Raw genomic sequence first — 18933 nt, 5'->3', positions numbered from 1 at the left:
TGAAAAAATTTCCTAGGCTGTGATGGAGAAAAGCCAGGGACTCAGTGCAGTGCAGAGTGAAAGTTAAGGAGCTCAGACAAGCCTACCAGAAAACCAAAGAAGCAAACGGAAGGTCCGGGGCAGGGCCGAAAACATGCCACTTCTACTCTGAGCTGCAAGCAATTTTAGGGGGGTCCGCCACCACTACCCCACCCCTGTCCGTGGATTCCGAGGTGGAGCTGGTAATCTCAGCCATGCCTGAGGATTCTGCGGACGGGGAAGATGAGCAGGAGGAAGAGGAGGACGAGCTTGCAGAGAGCACACAGCACTCCTTTCTCCCCAACAGCCAGGAGCTTTTTCTCACCCAGATGGAATTACCCTCCCAGCCCTCCCAAGCCACTAGCCCAGACAGTGAAGCCATGGAAGCGACCTCTGGTGAGTGTACCTTGGTAAATATAAAACATGGTTTAAAAGCAAGCATTTTTTAGTGATTGATTTGCCCTGAGGACTTGGGATGCATTCGCGGCCAGTACAGTTCTTGGAAAAGTTTGTTAACATGTCTGGGGATGGAGTGGAAATCCTCCAGGGACATCTCCATGAAGCTCTCTTGGAGGTACTCCAAAAGCCTTTGCAGAAGGTTTCTGGGCAAGGCAGCCTTATTCCGTCCACCATGGTAGGACACTTGACCATGCCATGCATGTAGCAAGTAATCTGGTATCACTGCATGACAAAGCCTAGCTGCGTATGGTCCCGGTGATTGCTGGCATTCAAGCAACATCTGTTCTTTATCTCGCTGTGTTATCCTCAGGAGAGTGATATCATTCATGGTAACCTGGTTGAAATTCAGGAATTTAATTAAGGGGACAGAGATGGCCATTTCTACTGGCCTGTTTGCCTGTTGCTTAAAAGAAACCCTTCCTTGCAGGTAGCCAAGCGGGGGGAGGGGAAGGGAGGGTAACGGCGCTGAGCTTTTTCGCATTTGGCTAGCAGGGATCTTCCCTGCTACCAGCCACATGGTGATGGGGGGGGGTGGGAAAGGAGGGGTGATTAGCAGTGATCTTCCATGATACCAGCCACATGGTGGGGGGAGGGGTAAAACAATCATCCCAGAGAATTGGATGGGGGGGTGGTTTCTGCTGCTGCATGTTAACAGGAAAGAAGCATCAGAGGGCACTGTGTATATGAAGGCTGCAGAAGCTGAAAGACAATGGCTTACCATGGCCGCATGCAAGTTGAATTCTTCTGTCCGGACCTGCGTCTGTGAGATCTCTAACACCAGAGCCACAGGCAGTCAATATTAAGATGCAAAATGCAACCTTGTAGTGAAATCACATGTGCTATGTAAGGTGAATAGTGTTGTTCACTGTGAAAGAATATAACCGTTGTTCTGTAAAATGTATCTTTTTAAATGCTTCTCTCCCTTTTTTACCTCCCTCATGCAGCTGCAAATTTTTCAAGCCTCCCTACTCCATCCCAAAGGCTATCTCAGATAAGGCGGAGGAAAAAAAAAGACGCGAGACGAAATGTTCTCGGAAATCAGGGAAGTGACCTGCAATGAAAGAGCTCATCTGAATGAGTGGAAGGACGTGGTATCAAATTACAGGAAAGATGCCAGTGAACATGAGGACAGGAGGGACCAACGTGAGGATAGGAGGGATGAACGTGAGGAGGAGACGCTCGAGATGAGAGGTGCCGGCAGGAAGATCAGAGGTGTAGGCAGGAAGATCAGCGGTGGCGGGATGCAACGCTGGGGCTGCTGCGTGATCAAACTGACATCCTTCGACGTCTGGTGGAGCTTCAGGAACAGCAGCGGGGTCACAGAGTGCATCTGCAGCCCCTGTGTAACCACCCTCACCATGTTCCATATCTTCCTCACCCAGACGTGTAAGAACGCATGGGGGAAGGCTTCGTGCACCTGCCCACTGCACCCCCGTGGACAGCCCAACCAAAAGGCTGTCATTACTTTGAAATATTTTTAGTGGCCTTTTCCTTCCCTCCTATCCTCCTCCCAAACCCCACCTGGGATACCTTATCAGTTCTCTCTCTCTTTTTATAAAGACTTTTTAATAAAGAATACATGATTTTTAAACGATAGTGACTTTATTTCCTTAATCAAGCTGTAATCGAAGGGGGAGAGTGGGTTGCTTACAGGGAATGAGTCAATCAAGGGGAGGGGTGTCATCAAGGGGAAACAAACACAACAGTCACTCTGTACCCTTGCCCGTGATGAAACTCGTTTTCAAAGCTTCTCTGATGTGCACCGCTTCGTGGTGTGCTCTTCTAATCGCCCTGGTGTCTGGCTGCGCGTAATCAGTGGCCAGGTGATTTGCCTCAGCCTCCCACCCAGCCATAAAGGTCTCCCCCTTACTCTCACAGAGATTGTGGAGCACATTGCAAGCAGCAATAACAAAAGGGACATTGGTTTGGCTGAGGTCTGAGCGAGTCAGTAATGTGCACCAGCGTGCCTTTAAACGGCCAAATGCACATTCTACTACCATTCTGCACTTGCTCAGCCTATAGTTGAACAGCTCCTGACTACTGTCCAGGCTGCCTGTGTATGGCTTCATGGGCCATGGCATCAAGGGGTAGGCTGGGTCCCCCAGGATAACTACAGGCATTTCAACATCCCCAACTGTTATTTTCTGGTCTGGGAAGTAATCCCCTTGCTGCAGCTGTTTAAACAGAGTAGTGTTCCTGAAGACACGAGTGTCATGAACCCTTCCCGGCCATCCCACGTGGATGTTGGTGAAACGTCCCTTGTGATCCACCAGTGCTTGCAGCCCCATTGAAAAGTACCCCTTACGGTTTATGTACTGGGTGCCCTGGTGCTCCGGTGCCAAGATAGGGATATGGGTTCCATCTATCGCCCCCCCATAGTTAGGGAATCCCATTGCAGCAAAGCCATCCACTATGACCTGCACGTTTCCCAGAGTCACAACCTTTTGTAGCATCAGCCTAATGATTGCTTTGGCTACTTGCATCACAGCAGCCCCCACAGTAGATTTTCCCACTCCAAATTGATTCCTGACTGACCGGTAGCTGTCTGGCATTGCAAGCTTCCAGAGGGCTATCACCACTTGCTTCTCAACTGTGAGGGCTGCTCTCATCTTGGTATTCTGGCGTTTCAGGGCATGGGAAAGCAAGTCACAAAGTTCCATGAAAGTGCCCTTACGCATGCGAAAGTTTCACAACCACTGTGAATTGTCCCAAACCTGCAAAACTATGCGGTCCCACCAGTTTGTGCTTGTTTCCCAGGCCCAAAATCAGCGTTCAATGGCTAGAACCTGCCCCATTACCAGCAGGATCTCCAAAGTGCAGGGGCCCGCAGTTTGAAAGAATTCTGTGTCCATGTCCTCATCGCTCTCATCGCTGCTCTGCCATAGCCGCCTCCTCCTCACCTGGCTTTGCAGGTCCTGGTTCAGCATAGACTGCATGAGAACGCGCGAGGTGTTCACAATGTCCACGCTTGCGGTCTTGATCTGAGCAGGGTCCAAGCTTGCTGTGCTAAGGCATTTGCACAGTTCAGCCAGGAAAAAAGGCGAGAAACGGTTGTCTGCTGCTTTCACGGAGGAAGGGGTGAGGCTGTACCCAGAACCACCCACGACAATGTTTTTTGCCCCATCAGGCACTGGGATCTCAACCCAGAATTCCAAGGGGCAGGGGAGACTGCTGGAACTATGGGATAGCTAGAGGATAGCTACCCACAGTGCAATGCTCTGGAAATCGACTCTAGTCTCAGTACATGGACGCACACCACCGAATTAATGTGCTTAGTGTGGCCGTGTGCACTCGCCTTTATACAATCTGTTTTACAAAACCGGTTTATGTAAAATCGGAATAATCCCCAGGACATACCCTCAGAGTATATGGCGGAAGCATTCTGGCTCAGTGATCCTGCTAAATCCCTTTATGATGTAGCCTGCTCCCTTTTGCAGGCCTGTTCTTTATGAGACATGCAAGTGAGAAAAAGTTCCTTATACTCCCTTCCCTCAGCATGCACCTGAGAAAAGGACAAATATTCACAGCTAGCCCTTAGCAAAAGGTAAAAACAAAAGGTGTATTCTTCCTGTGAGCATGAAACTCCTGTGAATGTTAGATTTAATTACCATGCATGGATCAAGAGGAAAATATACCATATAGACTAGTCGAATATTCCTGAATTACTAAGCTCTGATATAAAGCATCTCAATGTGGTGCAAACAGTGTATGGCAGTGACTTTATGATCTCCTTTTCAACCTAATTTTAGCCTACCAGTGGTCAAGCAATGCTTCTGTACTACACAAGCATTCTCATTCTGCACCGCATAAGCATTCTCATTCTGCATCAGAATGCTTTTTCTTCTCACCATTTTATCTGTAAAGAACAACATTTTCAACAACTATTTTAATGAAGATCTGAATAGCTTTGAGCCAACTAAGGTGATCTGAACCTCTTGGAGTTAATCTTTTACTAACCGAAGTCCTGGTCCTAGGCCCTTAAAAGTCATATGGCTTCAGGAAGGCCTTAGGGCATAATATAAATATTTACTGCTACTACAAAAATAATATGGCTCGTGTGTCCCTGCACTCTGGCCATGGTAATGGCCCATGGGGTTGTTAGCAGCTGGCACAACTTAGTTCATCCCTCAGTTAGACCACACTGGCACAAATCACCCAGGCTTGGAGGGATCACAAAAGGTCTTATAGCATCAGCTCCTCCCTCAGCTGCAGCAGGCACATTTCAGCCACCACTGTGAGTCTCCCTTTTATGTCCCTCCATTGTTACTTGCCGTCAAAGTCTTCTCAGTTGTTTAGGTTTTCTGCTTTATGTTTCTTTCTGAGCTTTTTTGTTGAACCTCATTGAATCAAAATTTATGCCCCCAGGTTCCCCTTTGATATATTATTGGGGCTGCTCAAGTTCCACACTGAATATATACATAAAACAGTTTCTTAACTGTTTCATACCTATTCTCCTGAGCTGTACTTGGGCCTGATGTCACCAGTTTGTTGTTTGCCCAGTCTCCTATGGGATAGATGAGGCAATTTACGCGGTCCCACCATTTTTACTGACAAGTTTTTTTTCATTGCAAAACCGCTCTAAATGGTTTATCCATTTTGGCCACTACGATTTATCAGTATGTTGAAGCATTATGCGCTAATATCGCCACTGTTTTGAGAAATAATTTCTGTTCCTTTACAAATGTTTTAATATTTTATCCTCCTGCCTCTGAGCCTATAAGGAAGCTCTGTCTTTTCTAACTCCTCCTGTGCTCCTCCTCACTCCTTTCCATTACTATATTCTTCCTTCACAGTCTTCCTCATAGTCCTCACGCGCTCTCTCTCTCTATGCATATGGCACTCAGCCTGTTCTGGAGGTGAAGAAACCCCACCCTCACTGATAAGGAATTTTGCTTACTCTCCTTTTCTTGCTTTCCCTTGTTCAGCCCTGACTCTGGATCCAGATGGTACTACCACGATATTGTGGCTACATCCAGAAATGACACAGAGAGTCAAGGACTAGTTCCGGGTGCACTGAACATAGACTCACTTCTTGGAAACAGCACTTAGGTTGACATTTTCATACCAGTATTTTTCTGTATCTGAGAAGTCAGTTAAACATCTATCCATTAAGTAAGATCCAATTATAGTGAGCACTTGCATTGACAGGAAATATTGTTAGAAATGAACCTGATGTCAAATCCATGTTTTATATGATTTTTCACTTATGACTCAACAATAGCAAGTTTCAACCATTAGCACACTGTTAGTGAATAACTTAGAGCATTTGTACCTGAGGTTTAACTTACCCTCCAAAAATGAATGGAAGATTTCCACTCACACACAACCTTTCAAGTTTGGCAGAAGTGGTTTCAAAATTTCATGGGGAGATTTCATTTCTGAATTTCCTGTGGATACCAGCTACACCCTTCCATTTAAGCTGCTGCTGCTTTCTATTTTTCTCCTATTTGCTACGTCTTTGTCTTCTTGCTGCTTGAAACTTGAACACCAGAAGCCAGTGAAGGAATGGAACAGGGATAAATACTTCTATCCTGGATGGAACTGGGGCTGTTAATCGTGTGGGATGTGAACAACTGGGAAGGAAAGGGTATGGCTAGAACACTGCAGGTAGCAGATCAGACAACGGACAGATTGCTTTTTACCCCAGAGGCTTTTCAAACTGGAGGAGTTGCAGCAAATTTATCCTGAGGGGCACGAGGACCTGACTGGTGCCAGGTTGAGCCGCATGTTAAAAAACAAAATTAACTGGGGTTGGGGGAGAACTGGCACATGGGTTCACAGTGCTGCTCAGGTTTGACCTAGCAAACCTTCTCACCTCCCCTCTGTCATGATGATGGAAGGGTGGCCAGGCCAAACCTGAGCAGCACTGCAACCTCATGCACTAGCTCACAATGCCTGGAGCAGAGAGCTGGGCCCCGCCTTTTGGGACAAGAGCCACTGCTGCCTGGAGTAAGTACAGGGTAGGCTCACTTTCAACCCCAGGCCCAGGCCCAACATCACAAGACATAGGATCCCTCTCTGCCCCCCTACCCCTGGGGCCTCCGCTCCTCACTGGGCCTGGATGGGCTTGCTCTCCAGCCCCTCATTCCCTCAGTAATGGTCGTCTTGTGCTCCCATGGCCCAGGGGTTCAGAATGGAGCATGGCTGGGACATGACTCTTTGAAGAGGGGCATAGCAAAAAAAGTTTGGGAACCTCTATTTTGCCTCCCAAAAGTTTGGGAAATGTAAGGTGGCAGCTGCACTTCCAGGCTTAAAAGGAAACTTTAGATATTTTTTATTAGCTTCAGTGGGAGCTTAAATAAAAATGCCAGTGCCCTTATGTTTGGTTCAAGCTGAGGAATCTTGAGATTAAGAAAAAGGTAGAATTTTCCTTTAGGTCAAAGATACTGAGAGCTGGAAAGTCACAAAATGGAGTCCCACATGTAAAAAAACCTGATTTTATTAAAAATCATCATCATATACTACTTTTTTTTAACTTGTTTTTTTTAATAACAAAAATGTACATCATTCCCTTCCTATATGTGTGCCACCTCCCTATCCCACTGCGTCTTTTCCATGGCAAAAAGAGGGAACCTTCAGATAAGAGGAAGGACAAATAGATTTCTGATTTCCCTGCTCCATTGGTTCTCAATTTCCCCCTCACAGCAATTCCCCTTCTACCCATATTTTAGGCAAGCCCCACAGGGCTGGTCTGTGCTGGGGATTTCCTGACATTTTCCCACCATTTGTGCACTGATACAGGCCCACCAATGCAAGCAATATGCATTGAGTTGCTGTGATTGAGTGCCACTGCTATACAATCCGAATGCTACAGTTGGCTCCAACAAAAACTATCAGCGAGTTTTTATCACCAAGTTATCTCAACCTGCTCTCATTAATTAACTGCTGTAAGACCTTATCCCAAGATGATACGTTTATAAAAAGGAAGGACACATATGGCCAGAAGTCCCTATGCTTGTCTACACTGTTCTTCATTTACTTTCTTTCTTGACCCTGGCTAAATTGTACATTGAAATTTTTAATGTCTAGCTCGTACCACAATGCTATCATCTGAAAAGAAGTCTGCCAAACTGAGGAAATATACTCTGGTATTCTGAAAAGTGTCTGTGAAGTTTTCTCAGTAATGCAGAAAAACTTACAGCTACCTGAAGGATCCTATAAGCTTCAAGATGAAGAAGCAAATATGTAGCTGATGGTACTGTGAATCAGACATGCCAAACCCGCATAAGAAAAAAACAAAAACCCACAAATACAGAAATTAGGCTTGTTTTTGGCTTAATTGGCTTGTGAGTTGCTTGTTGTTTCCCTTTTCTTTCTTTTCTGTTTTTTTTTTTTTTTGATTGGCTCCCGGCAAGCAGGGACAAGTGGAGGGGACAGTCAGGAGTGCAAAGCAGGCCCACCGCAGTCCCAAAGTGCACATAGGGGGATCTAGTCATATAGAGTGTTGGGGTTCTTAGGGATTGGCTTGTTTTGGCCTTATTTTGAAAAGGGATTAGCTTGGTTTTGGTTTACTGTGAAAGTCAGGGTGCTTATTTACCATGTGAAAGTTGGCAACAGTGCTGTAAATAGGACAGCACTCTCTAGAATCAGAGAGTCGTAGAATATCAGGGTTGGAAGAGACCTCAGGAGGTCATCTAGTCCAGCCCCCTGCTCAAAGCAGGACCAACCCCAACTAAATCTTCCCAGTCAGGGCTTTGTCAGCCAGGCTGTAAAAATTTCTGTTTAAGGATAGAGATTCCACCACCTCCTTAGGTAACCCATTCTAGTGCTTCACCACTCTCCTAGTGAAATAGTGTTTCTTAATATCCAACCTAGACTTCCCACACTGCAACTTGAGACCATTGCTCCTTGTTTGTCATCTGCTATAACTTAGAACAGCCTAACTCCATTCTCTTTGGAACTTCTCTTCAGGTAGTTGAAGGCTGCTATCGAATCCCCCCTCAATTTTCTCCTTTTCAGACTTAGATTATTTCTACACTTGCAGAGGTTTTGTGCTGTAAATTTCACCAGTGATAGGGAATCGGTGAAAGTAAAGTGCTCGTTTGTGTGCTCACTTAATTCCTCAGGTGTCAGAGAGTGTTCACATTAGCAGTACTTCCATTGCCAATGAGAGCAGCACTCTCAGGCAGCTATCCTACAGTGCAGCTCTCTCCATTTTGATGATGGAAAGAGGGCGAGGGTGATCGTGGGGCATCCTGGGTCCCTGCACAGCCTCCTCTCCTCAAACACTGATCAGCTCCAATAGCTCAGCATGGCTCCAAGCAGGGGATTGTTTGCTCTGTGGAGCAGCCATTGTCACCTGCCCACATGATAATTGAGCACTTGCCAAGAAAACAAGAAGGGGAGTGTCAAAGTTCCTGGGGTTTTACAAGGGGCAGGGTGGATGTCCTGGGGCAGTAGAACTGTTGGCCAGAGTAGTCACCTAGGCACTGTGGGATATTCCCAGGAGACTAAAAAGCTGTGTAAACAAGAAGAGTGTGTCTTCACCTGCACATCACTGCAAAAGCATCACCGGTAAGAGCTGTACGCCTCTCGTGGAGGTGGTTTTCTTTTTGCAGTGAAACTTCTGAGTTTCACCACAAAAAGACATTGTCAAGTGTAGACACTCCCATGTTTTTTGTGCAAAAAAGGGACCTTTTCCGCTTTAAATGGCAAGTGCAGCCCTAACTTCTCTTCTGCAGTAACCACAGATAAGCACATCAGCTAAGGTGTTAGTGGTATAACAGCAACAGTAAAGTGCTTAGCAATATATCAAGCTTATTAATATCTTTTTCTGCTTCAGAGTTAATACCTAGTAAAGTGAACTGGGACACATTCACACCTCTCTCAATGCTCTTGTTTCATTCTTTTCAGATTTGCACACTTGGGGATTTTGGCTATATTGGGCTATGTCCAGTTTATAGCCACCTGCTCTTTGCATCCGATTTGTAAATTAGTTTTCAACTGAAAACTTTTAACTGAGGAAAATTTAGTGGTGGGCAGGTATTCCACTATTTAGTCTTGTTTTTTGTATTATAGTAGTGTTCTAGGTGCTGTATAAACATAGAATATCAAGGTTGGAAGGGACCTCAAGATGTCATCTAGTCCAACTGCCTGCTCAAAGCAGGACCAACCCCAGACAGATTTTTGGCCCAGACCTCTAAATGGCCCCCTCAAGGATTGATTTCACAACCTTGGGTTTAGCAGGTGAATGCTCAAACCACTGAGCTATTCCTCCCCCTCCCCCATATATTAAGACAGTGTCTGGCCTTCTAAATAGCCAAGACAGACAAAAGGTTGGATTAAGGTTACATTATTTTCCTCTTGTCAAGTTACTGCTCAAACTGTAACAACATATATGTAAATATAGCCATTCTGTTTATTTCAGTTTTACTAAACAAGGAACATTCTTTTTCAAACCATGCTCATTTTTATAACAAGTTTCTGTCCTGTTCTTTCTTTTAAAAAAGTAATTTCTGGATGCATTTGCTCAAGTTCAAATGTAAATATTCTTCACTTGCTCAGATGATTTGAGCTTGTACATTTAAAGTAAAACAATGACAGGCATTTATCTAGCACACATTTTGTCACCCTATCTGGTCAAGCAGTAAATTGTCATTCCTATTCCTCCCTTTAGTGCTAATCCAATTACACAATTACTACTTCATAGCAAATAACTTTAGTGTCAGTTTTATGGTGACTGATCTGCACACTTTGAAATCCTCGTCTCCTCTCCCCTCTAAATTCCATCCTCCAATGGCCATTCCAATCTTTCATAAAGGACCCATCTCTCTCTCATGTGCAGTTACCACCCATCCACTTCCTATGACTATTTTAACCAGACTGGGATCCACGTGACCTTCCCTTTCATTCTCCATTGGTGCTATTCCTGACTAGTCACAACAGATATAACTAAAGGCTTCCCCAGCTACTCCAACTTCTTGTTACCCGAGTCCCAACATTAGTGATAAAACTATCTTAAATATTTATCAACAGAATTATTTTACATCCTACAGTAGTATTAATAAAATGAAGAAAGTAACACCAAATACCTTTATCTGTAAGTTATTTAACTACCACTCTACAGTATCAAAAATGGGAATAAACTATATGTCCATCCATGGCACAAGGACAATCAATTTCAATGTATAGACACTAAAAATATCATATTCCACTCTTCTATAGTGGATTCCCTCATCCATCCAAACCCTATCAACTGATAGTGAATATACCTTTCTCTACTGATTTTATTATCCCCCATAGTTTTTACTATCAAACTATAGTTTTGGGAATAGCTTAGTGGTTTGAGCCTTAGCCTGCTAAACCCAGGGTTGTGAGTTCAATCCTTGAGGTGGCCACTTTTGGTTCTGAGGTAAATTTAGTACTTGATCTTTCTAGTGAAGGCAAGGGGCTGGACTCAATGATGTTTCAGGGCCCCTTCCAGCTCTATGAGATAGGTACATCTCCATACAGTATTATAACTCTAGATCGCAAGATACCCATGCACTAACAAGGTTCTAATAAGAAAACATGGGAATCTTCAGAACTATGAGTGTCTTTGAAACCTTTAATCTCTTTGATTAGCTCCTCAGACAGCATCTTCTCTCTCCTAATTATCCTTATCCTATTCCTCTCCACAAATTCTCTCTGGAAATTCTCTCTCTTGTATTCTGTTTATGGGTCCTCTTGGGCTTGACCTGCTGGCTGCACTGATGGAGATCTTCTCATGTCAGTTCTCTTTGCACAAGTCTCAAAACAATCACAGCTCTTCTAGGGACTTTTTATGCGTCACATGGTTCTGATAGTGTAATCTTGAGTTTTCAAGGAAAAGGCAGAACTTCAGTGGGAAGCCACCACATTTTTTATATATTGGCCTGTTTTTCACTGCAGTGATTCTGCTTAGCTCCCATCTCTTTCTTAACATGAACAAAGACAGATCTTGAAAAACAGACGTTGTTTGTCCCTATATTCCCATTGGGGTATGTTCTCAAAGGATTCTCCTGTTCTCCTTGTTCTAACAGTAGCACAGTTGAATAATCACATCCTTAGGGCAAGAGCTCATAGGTGATTGTGGAAACAGAGTGTGCATTAGGCCTTGTCTGTTGGTCTGATCCAAAGTCCATTGAAGCCACTGGAAAGACTCCCTATGAGAGTTGGTCAGTAATTTTCAATGTGATTGTTTTTCTGACTGAAATGTAGTTTCCTCAAAATGGGATGCCCAGCTCCCAGGACTCCCCACTCCCAGACTCCCCAGGCTGCTGGCAGGCCAGGAAGTCTGCCAGCTGGGGAGCCAGGCAGCCCAGTTCTCCAGGGAGCCAGCAAGCCAAGGAGTGGGGAGCTGGTTAAAGCCTTGATTGCAGGGCTGCCTGGGAAACCTGGGATCTTGGGGAGCCAGTCAACCAGCTGGCTGCCTGGCACTCTGGGTAGCCAGCCAGTCATGGAGACCTGGGAGCTGGGCATCCCAATATTGCAGAAACCTGCACTGTTTTCATAGACAGCTGTGCGGCTCACCCTGAGATCATTAGGTAGCTGCGCTACCATGCAGACAAGGACAATGATAATGACAGTTAGGCAGTCCAGGAAGCCACCTACACATGGAGTTGGGCAGCCAGAGTCGGGCAAAGCAGGGAGATAGGCAAGCCAACATCTTTTGTTTAGGTTCTCTCAATCCAGAATTTTTTTTCCCCATAAATTCAAGACATTTTGTGGGAGACAAATTCTATTTTTCAGCCATATCGACTTTCAGTGACTTCAGCGGACTTTGAATCAGACCTACTTGTGCAAGTGCTCCTTTTTCCTTCCTGGGGAATTCTATATTTTTCTATGGTTTCCCGTTCCTATTCCTTCCGGCATTCTCTTCATCTTGATGATACTTCTCTCCCTGTTCCCCAAGCCATCCATTTTTATCTCCAGATCAACCAATTTGCTTTCTCTCTACCATCTAAAGCTTGGTATTAACATCAGTTAGCATATCTAAATGTTCATTTATGCCTGCCTGAATTTCATTCACTCTACCAATGAGTTCTACGTCTGTTATGAATTCTGTGTAGAATCTGTGTCGCAGATTTCCTTGATATCATTTCAGGCAATTCTCTAATGTCTGCCTTTATGGTAGACACATCCCTATCTTTCCCCATTGCATTCTGTTTATGAGGGCAACATGGTGAGTTCCACAATCTCCTGCTTCTTTTGGCAGCTCACAAAGAAACTTTTATTATTCAGAGGTGCTTTTCTTAACAAACATCTGAGGATTTCCAGACACTTGTTAGCTGGGATTTCAGGCTCTCAAACTCATTTAAACTGGCACATGTAAAAATTACTGCAGTGGAGTTTTAGCGCATGACAAAGCAGCAGCCATCTTGCTGACTTGAGGCTGCTTGGTTCCCTATCATTATGTAGGACTTATTTTTGGGTTACTACAGTGGTAGATGGGGAGAGAGTGCAAAACAAAGCAAAACAAAACAAAAAGTGAGAATCCATAAAGGTGGGGGTGACCTCTGTGGGGCAGCAGGCCTGCTAGTAGATTTTACAAGCGGGAAGTTAGAGGAGAGGAACAGGACTCACTCAGATCCCATATTTTCATGGGCATATATTTTTCTACTTAAAAATTGTATATTTCCCCTTATTTCTAATATCAAAGAATTATTGATTCTTGAAGTCTGGCCTTACCTATTTCTTCCTAGCAGCCCTGCATGCATTTTCTATTTTAATATTTATTTAGGAAGTTTAGCTTCCTGCTGCACAGCATAAACATCTTTATTAACCCTACCTTATATAGACCCAAAATTCATGAGAAATATCTATGAAAGCAGAAAAAGTAATGGTTATGTGAAAGGAAAGGAGGGGCTGCAGCAAAAATCATTTCCTTAAGTATACAGCTTATGTTTTATCAATTTAATTCTAGACAAGTCTTCATTCTGCTGTGAATACAGATGTGAGAAATATGTTAATGACAGATTTTCGTAGTTCCATCCGTAGTACTGCAAAGCCAAATGGACGAGATCACTTTTCTTTTCATTTTTTAGATTTTGTGATTCAAAAAATACTGCAGACCATAAAAAAAAAATCAAGAAATATCGTAACATTGCAAGAACTTCCTGAAAGACGATAATAGTCTTTAGCATAGAATCATAGTTAACGATCATGTCCTGATGCTTACTGGTAACTCAGCTAAATTCCAATTTGGACAATTACATTCTCTTTTCCTCAGTTCTAGTGTTGAGCAAATAACTGGTCATGATTAACTTCCTCAGCCCTAAATTCTGCAAGGTAGTTAAAAACATACCTGACTTAAAGCACATAAGTAGTCCCAAGTTTGACATATGCAATAGTACCTTGCTGAAACAGGTCAACAGTGGATTTAACCTGTCTCTGCTTACTGAGAGCCCAATACTGTCAACTTTACTTCTCTTGAGACACTTGTGCTCCACACGTACTGTCCATGAAGTTGTAAGCATGGCAGGATTAGGCACTGGATGTCCGTGTGTAGGCTGTGATTTCCTTGTTATTAGAATTTACTTGATAATTTTTTGTTGTTTGTTTTTTGTTTGTTTTGTTTTTTAAATAAAGACTATTGCTCAATGCTTATCAGTTTTCTCAATCAATTTGATAGTCAGTCTCTAAAATCTGAGCTGTATAAATTGTGATTGGTAACATACAGTAGGTCACATGATACTTTTTCTGTTTCCCAAGTGTAGTATTATTATTATTATTTATTTTATTTTTATTTTTGGTATTACTGTAGCACTGAGAAGCCCCAGTCATAGAGCAGGACCACATTGTGCTAGGTGCTGTATGCTTATAATCAGAAAGAAAGCTAGAAAAGAGCCACTGCAGTTTTGAATCTCTCAAGAAGGGTGGCAGTTTAAGTAGAGGTAGCAGATAAACAGGATTAGGGAACTTCAGAAAATCTTAAAACTCTTCCTTCCTGGACCACACAGGCCTTACCTGATACACCCTTCTAGATTTATCAGCCAGGTGAAAAGTTTAGGTTTAGTTTTTGTTTTGTCACATTCACTGTGTGTGCTCCTAATTGTGAAGGGTGCATTCAAATCTTTGTCTGGTTCATTTACTTGCCAGAGCTCTGAAAAAGGGTTTTGGGAAATCATATCAGTCTGCTATACTAAATATATAAAATACCAAATACCCATTGTATTTTCTGGTCTTGTGACTTTCCGCCACTGACAGAAAGCAGTTGTGTGTGCACGCATGCACAGTTCTAGTTTTGTTCACAATAGAAAATGAAGAGAGGGAAATTCATCCTGAGGAAATTAGAATATTTTCCCTGCTGTTTGGAAGGTGGGCTTTTTGGTTTTGTTCTTTAAGGATACCCAGACTTATCATTGTTAATATTTTCTACATTTCTGAGCCGAACGTGAAATTAAAGGAAACTGCCCGATGATTTCAGTGGGCTTTGGATCAGGCCCTAATTGCTCAGCGATTGTTTCCCACCAGTCCTGGTTGAGTGGGAAGGTTATAAGACTAAGCATTAGAACAAGGGTTCTCAAACTTTTTTTCATAGTATGACCACTATCTTGATAGAGGGGTTATCTCATATAGACCTCGTCTTCCCCTCCTCCTTTTTTCCAGCTGTTCTTACAAACTTATCAGATCTTTCTTTTAATGCTGTGTTTGGCCAAAGGTAGAAGCTGGAAACAAAAAACAGATCCAGTTCCATGTGACCAACCAGTTCTCTGTGGATCACCTGGTGCTTCCAAACCATTGTTTGTGGACTACTGTATTAGAAATGATCCAAGACAAATTACTTAGTGTAATGCTCACAAGATACCATGCCCCATATGGTTACCATGAGAAATAGCTACAAATGTAGGTTCTGCATCACCATCAGCAGAAATACTAAACCAATATACTTTGGGACAATCACTATAGAGAATCATGCTTCAAGAAAAAACAACAACATGTAAGTAGGCATACAGTATGTGTTTTATCATCACTGGTCCAAGTTGTGTAGTAAGGCATAAGAATAAAGGAGACCAATGGCTTTCAATGTGCAAAGATGCGTGTAGGTTTTCTTTTCGTCTCAGGCTCTGATCTGCACTTGGGAGAACGCTGCTACTGCAATACTGGCCCATGGTTTCCAATGGATAACAATTAGCATGCTCAACAAGAAAACTGACAGAAGAAAGATATAAAGGAACAAGTCAAGAGAGAATGCTAAAGTCACAATGTGACATCACATCTACCCACAACCCTTGAGTGATTTGATAAGGAAAATGATATAGAAAGTGTCTCTCTGATTCCCCCGAGGCAGATGATTATAACGCAACTGCACGACTTGTCATGTGTTGCTCTTTCTTATAACTACAGATAGTGATCATCTGACAATCACAGGAGATCCAGGGCATTCACAGACTTTGAATCATGAGCCATAAATCCAGGAGATATAACTATATACTATAAAAGTCTGGACTCAGACTATGAATCTCTCTCTTTGGCACTTATTGGTCCCCATGTCACAATCAATCAGAAGTGATGCTGTGGCACAACAAATAGCTCCTAAGAGTCTTTACGTTGCCTTAGAGGAAACAACATAACACACCTTCCCCTTTGCCCTTTGCAATTATACTCCATCACGCTGGTTCAACAATTTTCCTGTCCAATGCACAATCACTTTCCAGTACTAGGGGCACACATAATGCTCTTTGCTTCGAAAAGCAACTATCTTAAAGGACTGAAAAAACTCTGATTTTGACATGACTCCTCTATATATCTTTTTCATGGTGTAAGAAGTTAGCTAGATAATATCACCACGTAGAATAAGGGAAATGCAAATGCCCCTAATGGTGAGACAAATTCTGCTCTAGAGTGTACACAAGTGAAACCTTTTAGTATCTTAAATAATATATTACCTTTATTTAGTTTTTTGTATCTGATCTCAATATACTATAATTAAAAGAATCGCTCTGGCCCAGCACAGCAACACTACTTGATGGATAGGACAGAAAGAGAGGAAGAATGCCATATTCATAGTGAAATTTTTTTTAAAAGAGCCTTTTAATCCAATATTGCTCTGACTGAACAAAACAACCAGCTTTGAAATGACTATAGATTCAGAGCCATATAAAATGACTTCATTGTATTTTGAAGAATCAGCAAACACCTGAAGTACAAATGGAGGGACCCCTTCAGTAGGATGCAGACAAAGCTCTTCAATGAGGCTGCCAGCCCAGCATCAGCAGAGAGAAGAGCAGCTCAAACTAGGACATTCCCTGCAGAATGGTGCAGTCTCCCATCAAGGTCAGGAGGCTCTAGGTTTTAGCTGCTCTCTGCACTGATCATGGCCCACGGTGTAGCACATGCCTGACTTCCAATGGAATGTCCCCAATTCAACACATGCCTAAATGCTTTGCTGGATCCAGGCCTTAGAGAGGAAATGATCTAGACTGTTTCTTTAAAGATAGAGCTATTCTATGCAAGACCTGTATCATTAGAGCTCCCCTTCTCTCTTGCTGCATCCAGAGACAAACAGCAAGGGGGATTCTACTTATAGAGATGTAGCCTACATTTCCCCAACCCAATCACAGCCATAAACCTCAAGTAATGGCTAGAGTGATGCTGGGCAGTGTTGTAGCTGTCTCCCTCGGGCCATAGGATGGTTGAGATGATGTCTGTGGACTGACCTGTGACTAAGAGGAGCTGATCATGTCTTCTTCAAATGTCTTGAAATATTTGGATCTGTCTGGGTATATATCTTTGGATTCATGGATTAACCAATCAAGAAATTATTAAAATTGGTAGGTTCTTTACTTGCATAAAGGTAACTTAATCAAATCCAGTGGCTTATGCCAGTGATTTCAAAAGGGAGTGTTCCATTTTGATTTGCCAAGGAACACCTGAGGAAAAGTTCCAAAGGGGAGGAGCCAGTCAGGCCATCACCTTCATAAAACTAAAACCATTCAGAAGAGAAAAAAACATTGCTTCTGTTTTCTTGCTGTTGACGATGGTGGCTACTATTGCTATTAGCTACTGACCTCTGGCCTATGCTTCCTTCATCCCATTCCCAGCCAATGGGAGCTGCGGGAAGTGGCAGCCAGCACATCCCTGCGGCCCGCACCCTTTCATGCAGCTCCCATTGGCAAGGAATGGAGAACTGCAGCCACTGGGAGCTGCGGGGGGCCATGCCTACAGATGGTCAATGTAAACAAAATGTGTCACAGCCTGCCAGCAGATTACCCTAATGGGCCATGTGCCAAAGGTTGCCGACCCCTGTCACAGAACCTTTATCCTTTCATTTCCTTAGTCCAAAGGTCTTGCCATTCCTTTGCAAGCTCCTCCATGGCCACACTTTTAAGGCCTTGTTTACTTAAGGATATCTTAATATCCACGCCTTCATTTTTTAGAGTGTGTTCTGCTGCTGTCAGCCATCTCACTTCCAGGTATTCCAATATGCAATAGCATCCATGGTATTGTAACACAGATACCTGCTTAATTCTACTGTTAGGAACATTATTTCAATTACGTCATTTCTGCTTTCTGAAGTCCCTGTTCTGATTGTCATTATGCTAGGTAAAATTACAGCTGCAGCCCATCATTGCACATCTCTTATCCATGTTAGTGCGAACATTATCCCCATCAGTTCAGTTGTCAGAATGGTTACATCATTTAATAGCATTTTAGATTTCTGCATTCCAAGACACACAGAAGGCTGTTCCTACTCATGCTATCATCTTTTGATTCTTCTGTAGAAACGTGGCAAAGATGGCCCCATTTTTCACAAATAAATTCAGGAATTTCATTCAGAATGTGTGGGGTTTTCCTTCTCTCAGTTTTCCCCCTCTACAATTCCAAATCATCAAATAGGGGAATAATTTGCAGCTGTAATTTGATTTCCCATGACTAAAAATGTTTAGGTCTCTCCATTTTTCTTTTTTACAGGTCTCCATCCATTTTTTTTTAACATGGATAGTATGACAAAGTCTGTGGCAATCTATATAGTTTTGTCTACTAAGCTCCCAGCAATCCTCATAAATCTGTTGTGAACTTCTATTTTCAGGTTCCCCTTTTAGTTTTGCCCAAAAGTTTAGATCTAATAGTTTCATCCTTGGATTTATAATTGCTTTTCCAGTGACTACTTGCTGCACACACCCTGGTGTTGTTATCATTGTGCCACATGCCAATTGCAGAGCTTGGGTGTGGAGCAGTTACAGTTGTTTTTGAGGCTGAACCAAAAGCATGGCATCCATAATCTAAAACTGGTCTTACCAATGCTCTATACATTTTCATCAGTATCTTGTTATCTGCACCCCAGTTTTTTCCAGCTACACTTTTAAGTAAGTTTTGTATGATATTATCTATGTCACTTTCCCAGTTAATTATTTTTAATTAAACATGACTTCTAGGAACATAAACTTTTGAACTATCTGCATTTTTTCACCATAAAGAAATAAGTCGCATTTTTCCTTAATTTTCTTCCTGGAAAAAAGCAGTGAGAATTTATATCCCCAATAATTTCCCCGC

General features: G+C 43.0%; 2 protein-coding genes across 3 annotated transcripts in view; one reads left to right on the top strand and one right to left on the bottom strand.

The window, feature by feature from the left end:
- LOC127049284 (uncharacterized) overlaps positions 1-18933 on the top strand; it is a 225808-nt gene that overhangs the window by 250 nt on the left and 206625 nt on the right. Inside the window, exon 1 of one of the 2 annotated variants that reach the window (XM_050949912.1) lies at positions 49-414. The exons of the other annotated variant lie outside the window; for it this stretch is intronic. Coding sequence (XP_050805869.1) covers positions 234-414 — 181 coding nt within the window. The 5' untranslated portion in view covers positions 49-233. Of the gene's footprint in view, positions 1-48; positions 415-18933 lie in introns of those variants that run through there. 2 annotated transcript variants of the gene reach the window in all.
- The window catches only part of THEMIS (thymocyte selection associated), a 113982-nt gene that overhangs the window by 56402 nt on the left and 38647 nt on the right, over positions 1-18933 (bottom strand). The gene's annotated exons all lie outside the window — the stretch shown is intronic.

This window comes from Gopherus flavomarginatus, chromosome 4 (assembly GCF_025201925.1).
Source record: "Gopherus flavomarginatus isolate rGopFla2 chromosome 4, rGopFla2.mat.asm, whole genome shotgun sequence".
Lineage (NCBI taxonomy): Eukaryota > Metazoa > Chordata > Testudines > Testudinidae > Gopherus > Gopherus flavomarginatus.
Note: the sequence above shows the minus strand (reverse complement) of the source record. Positions and strands in the feature narration are given on the sequence as shown.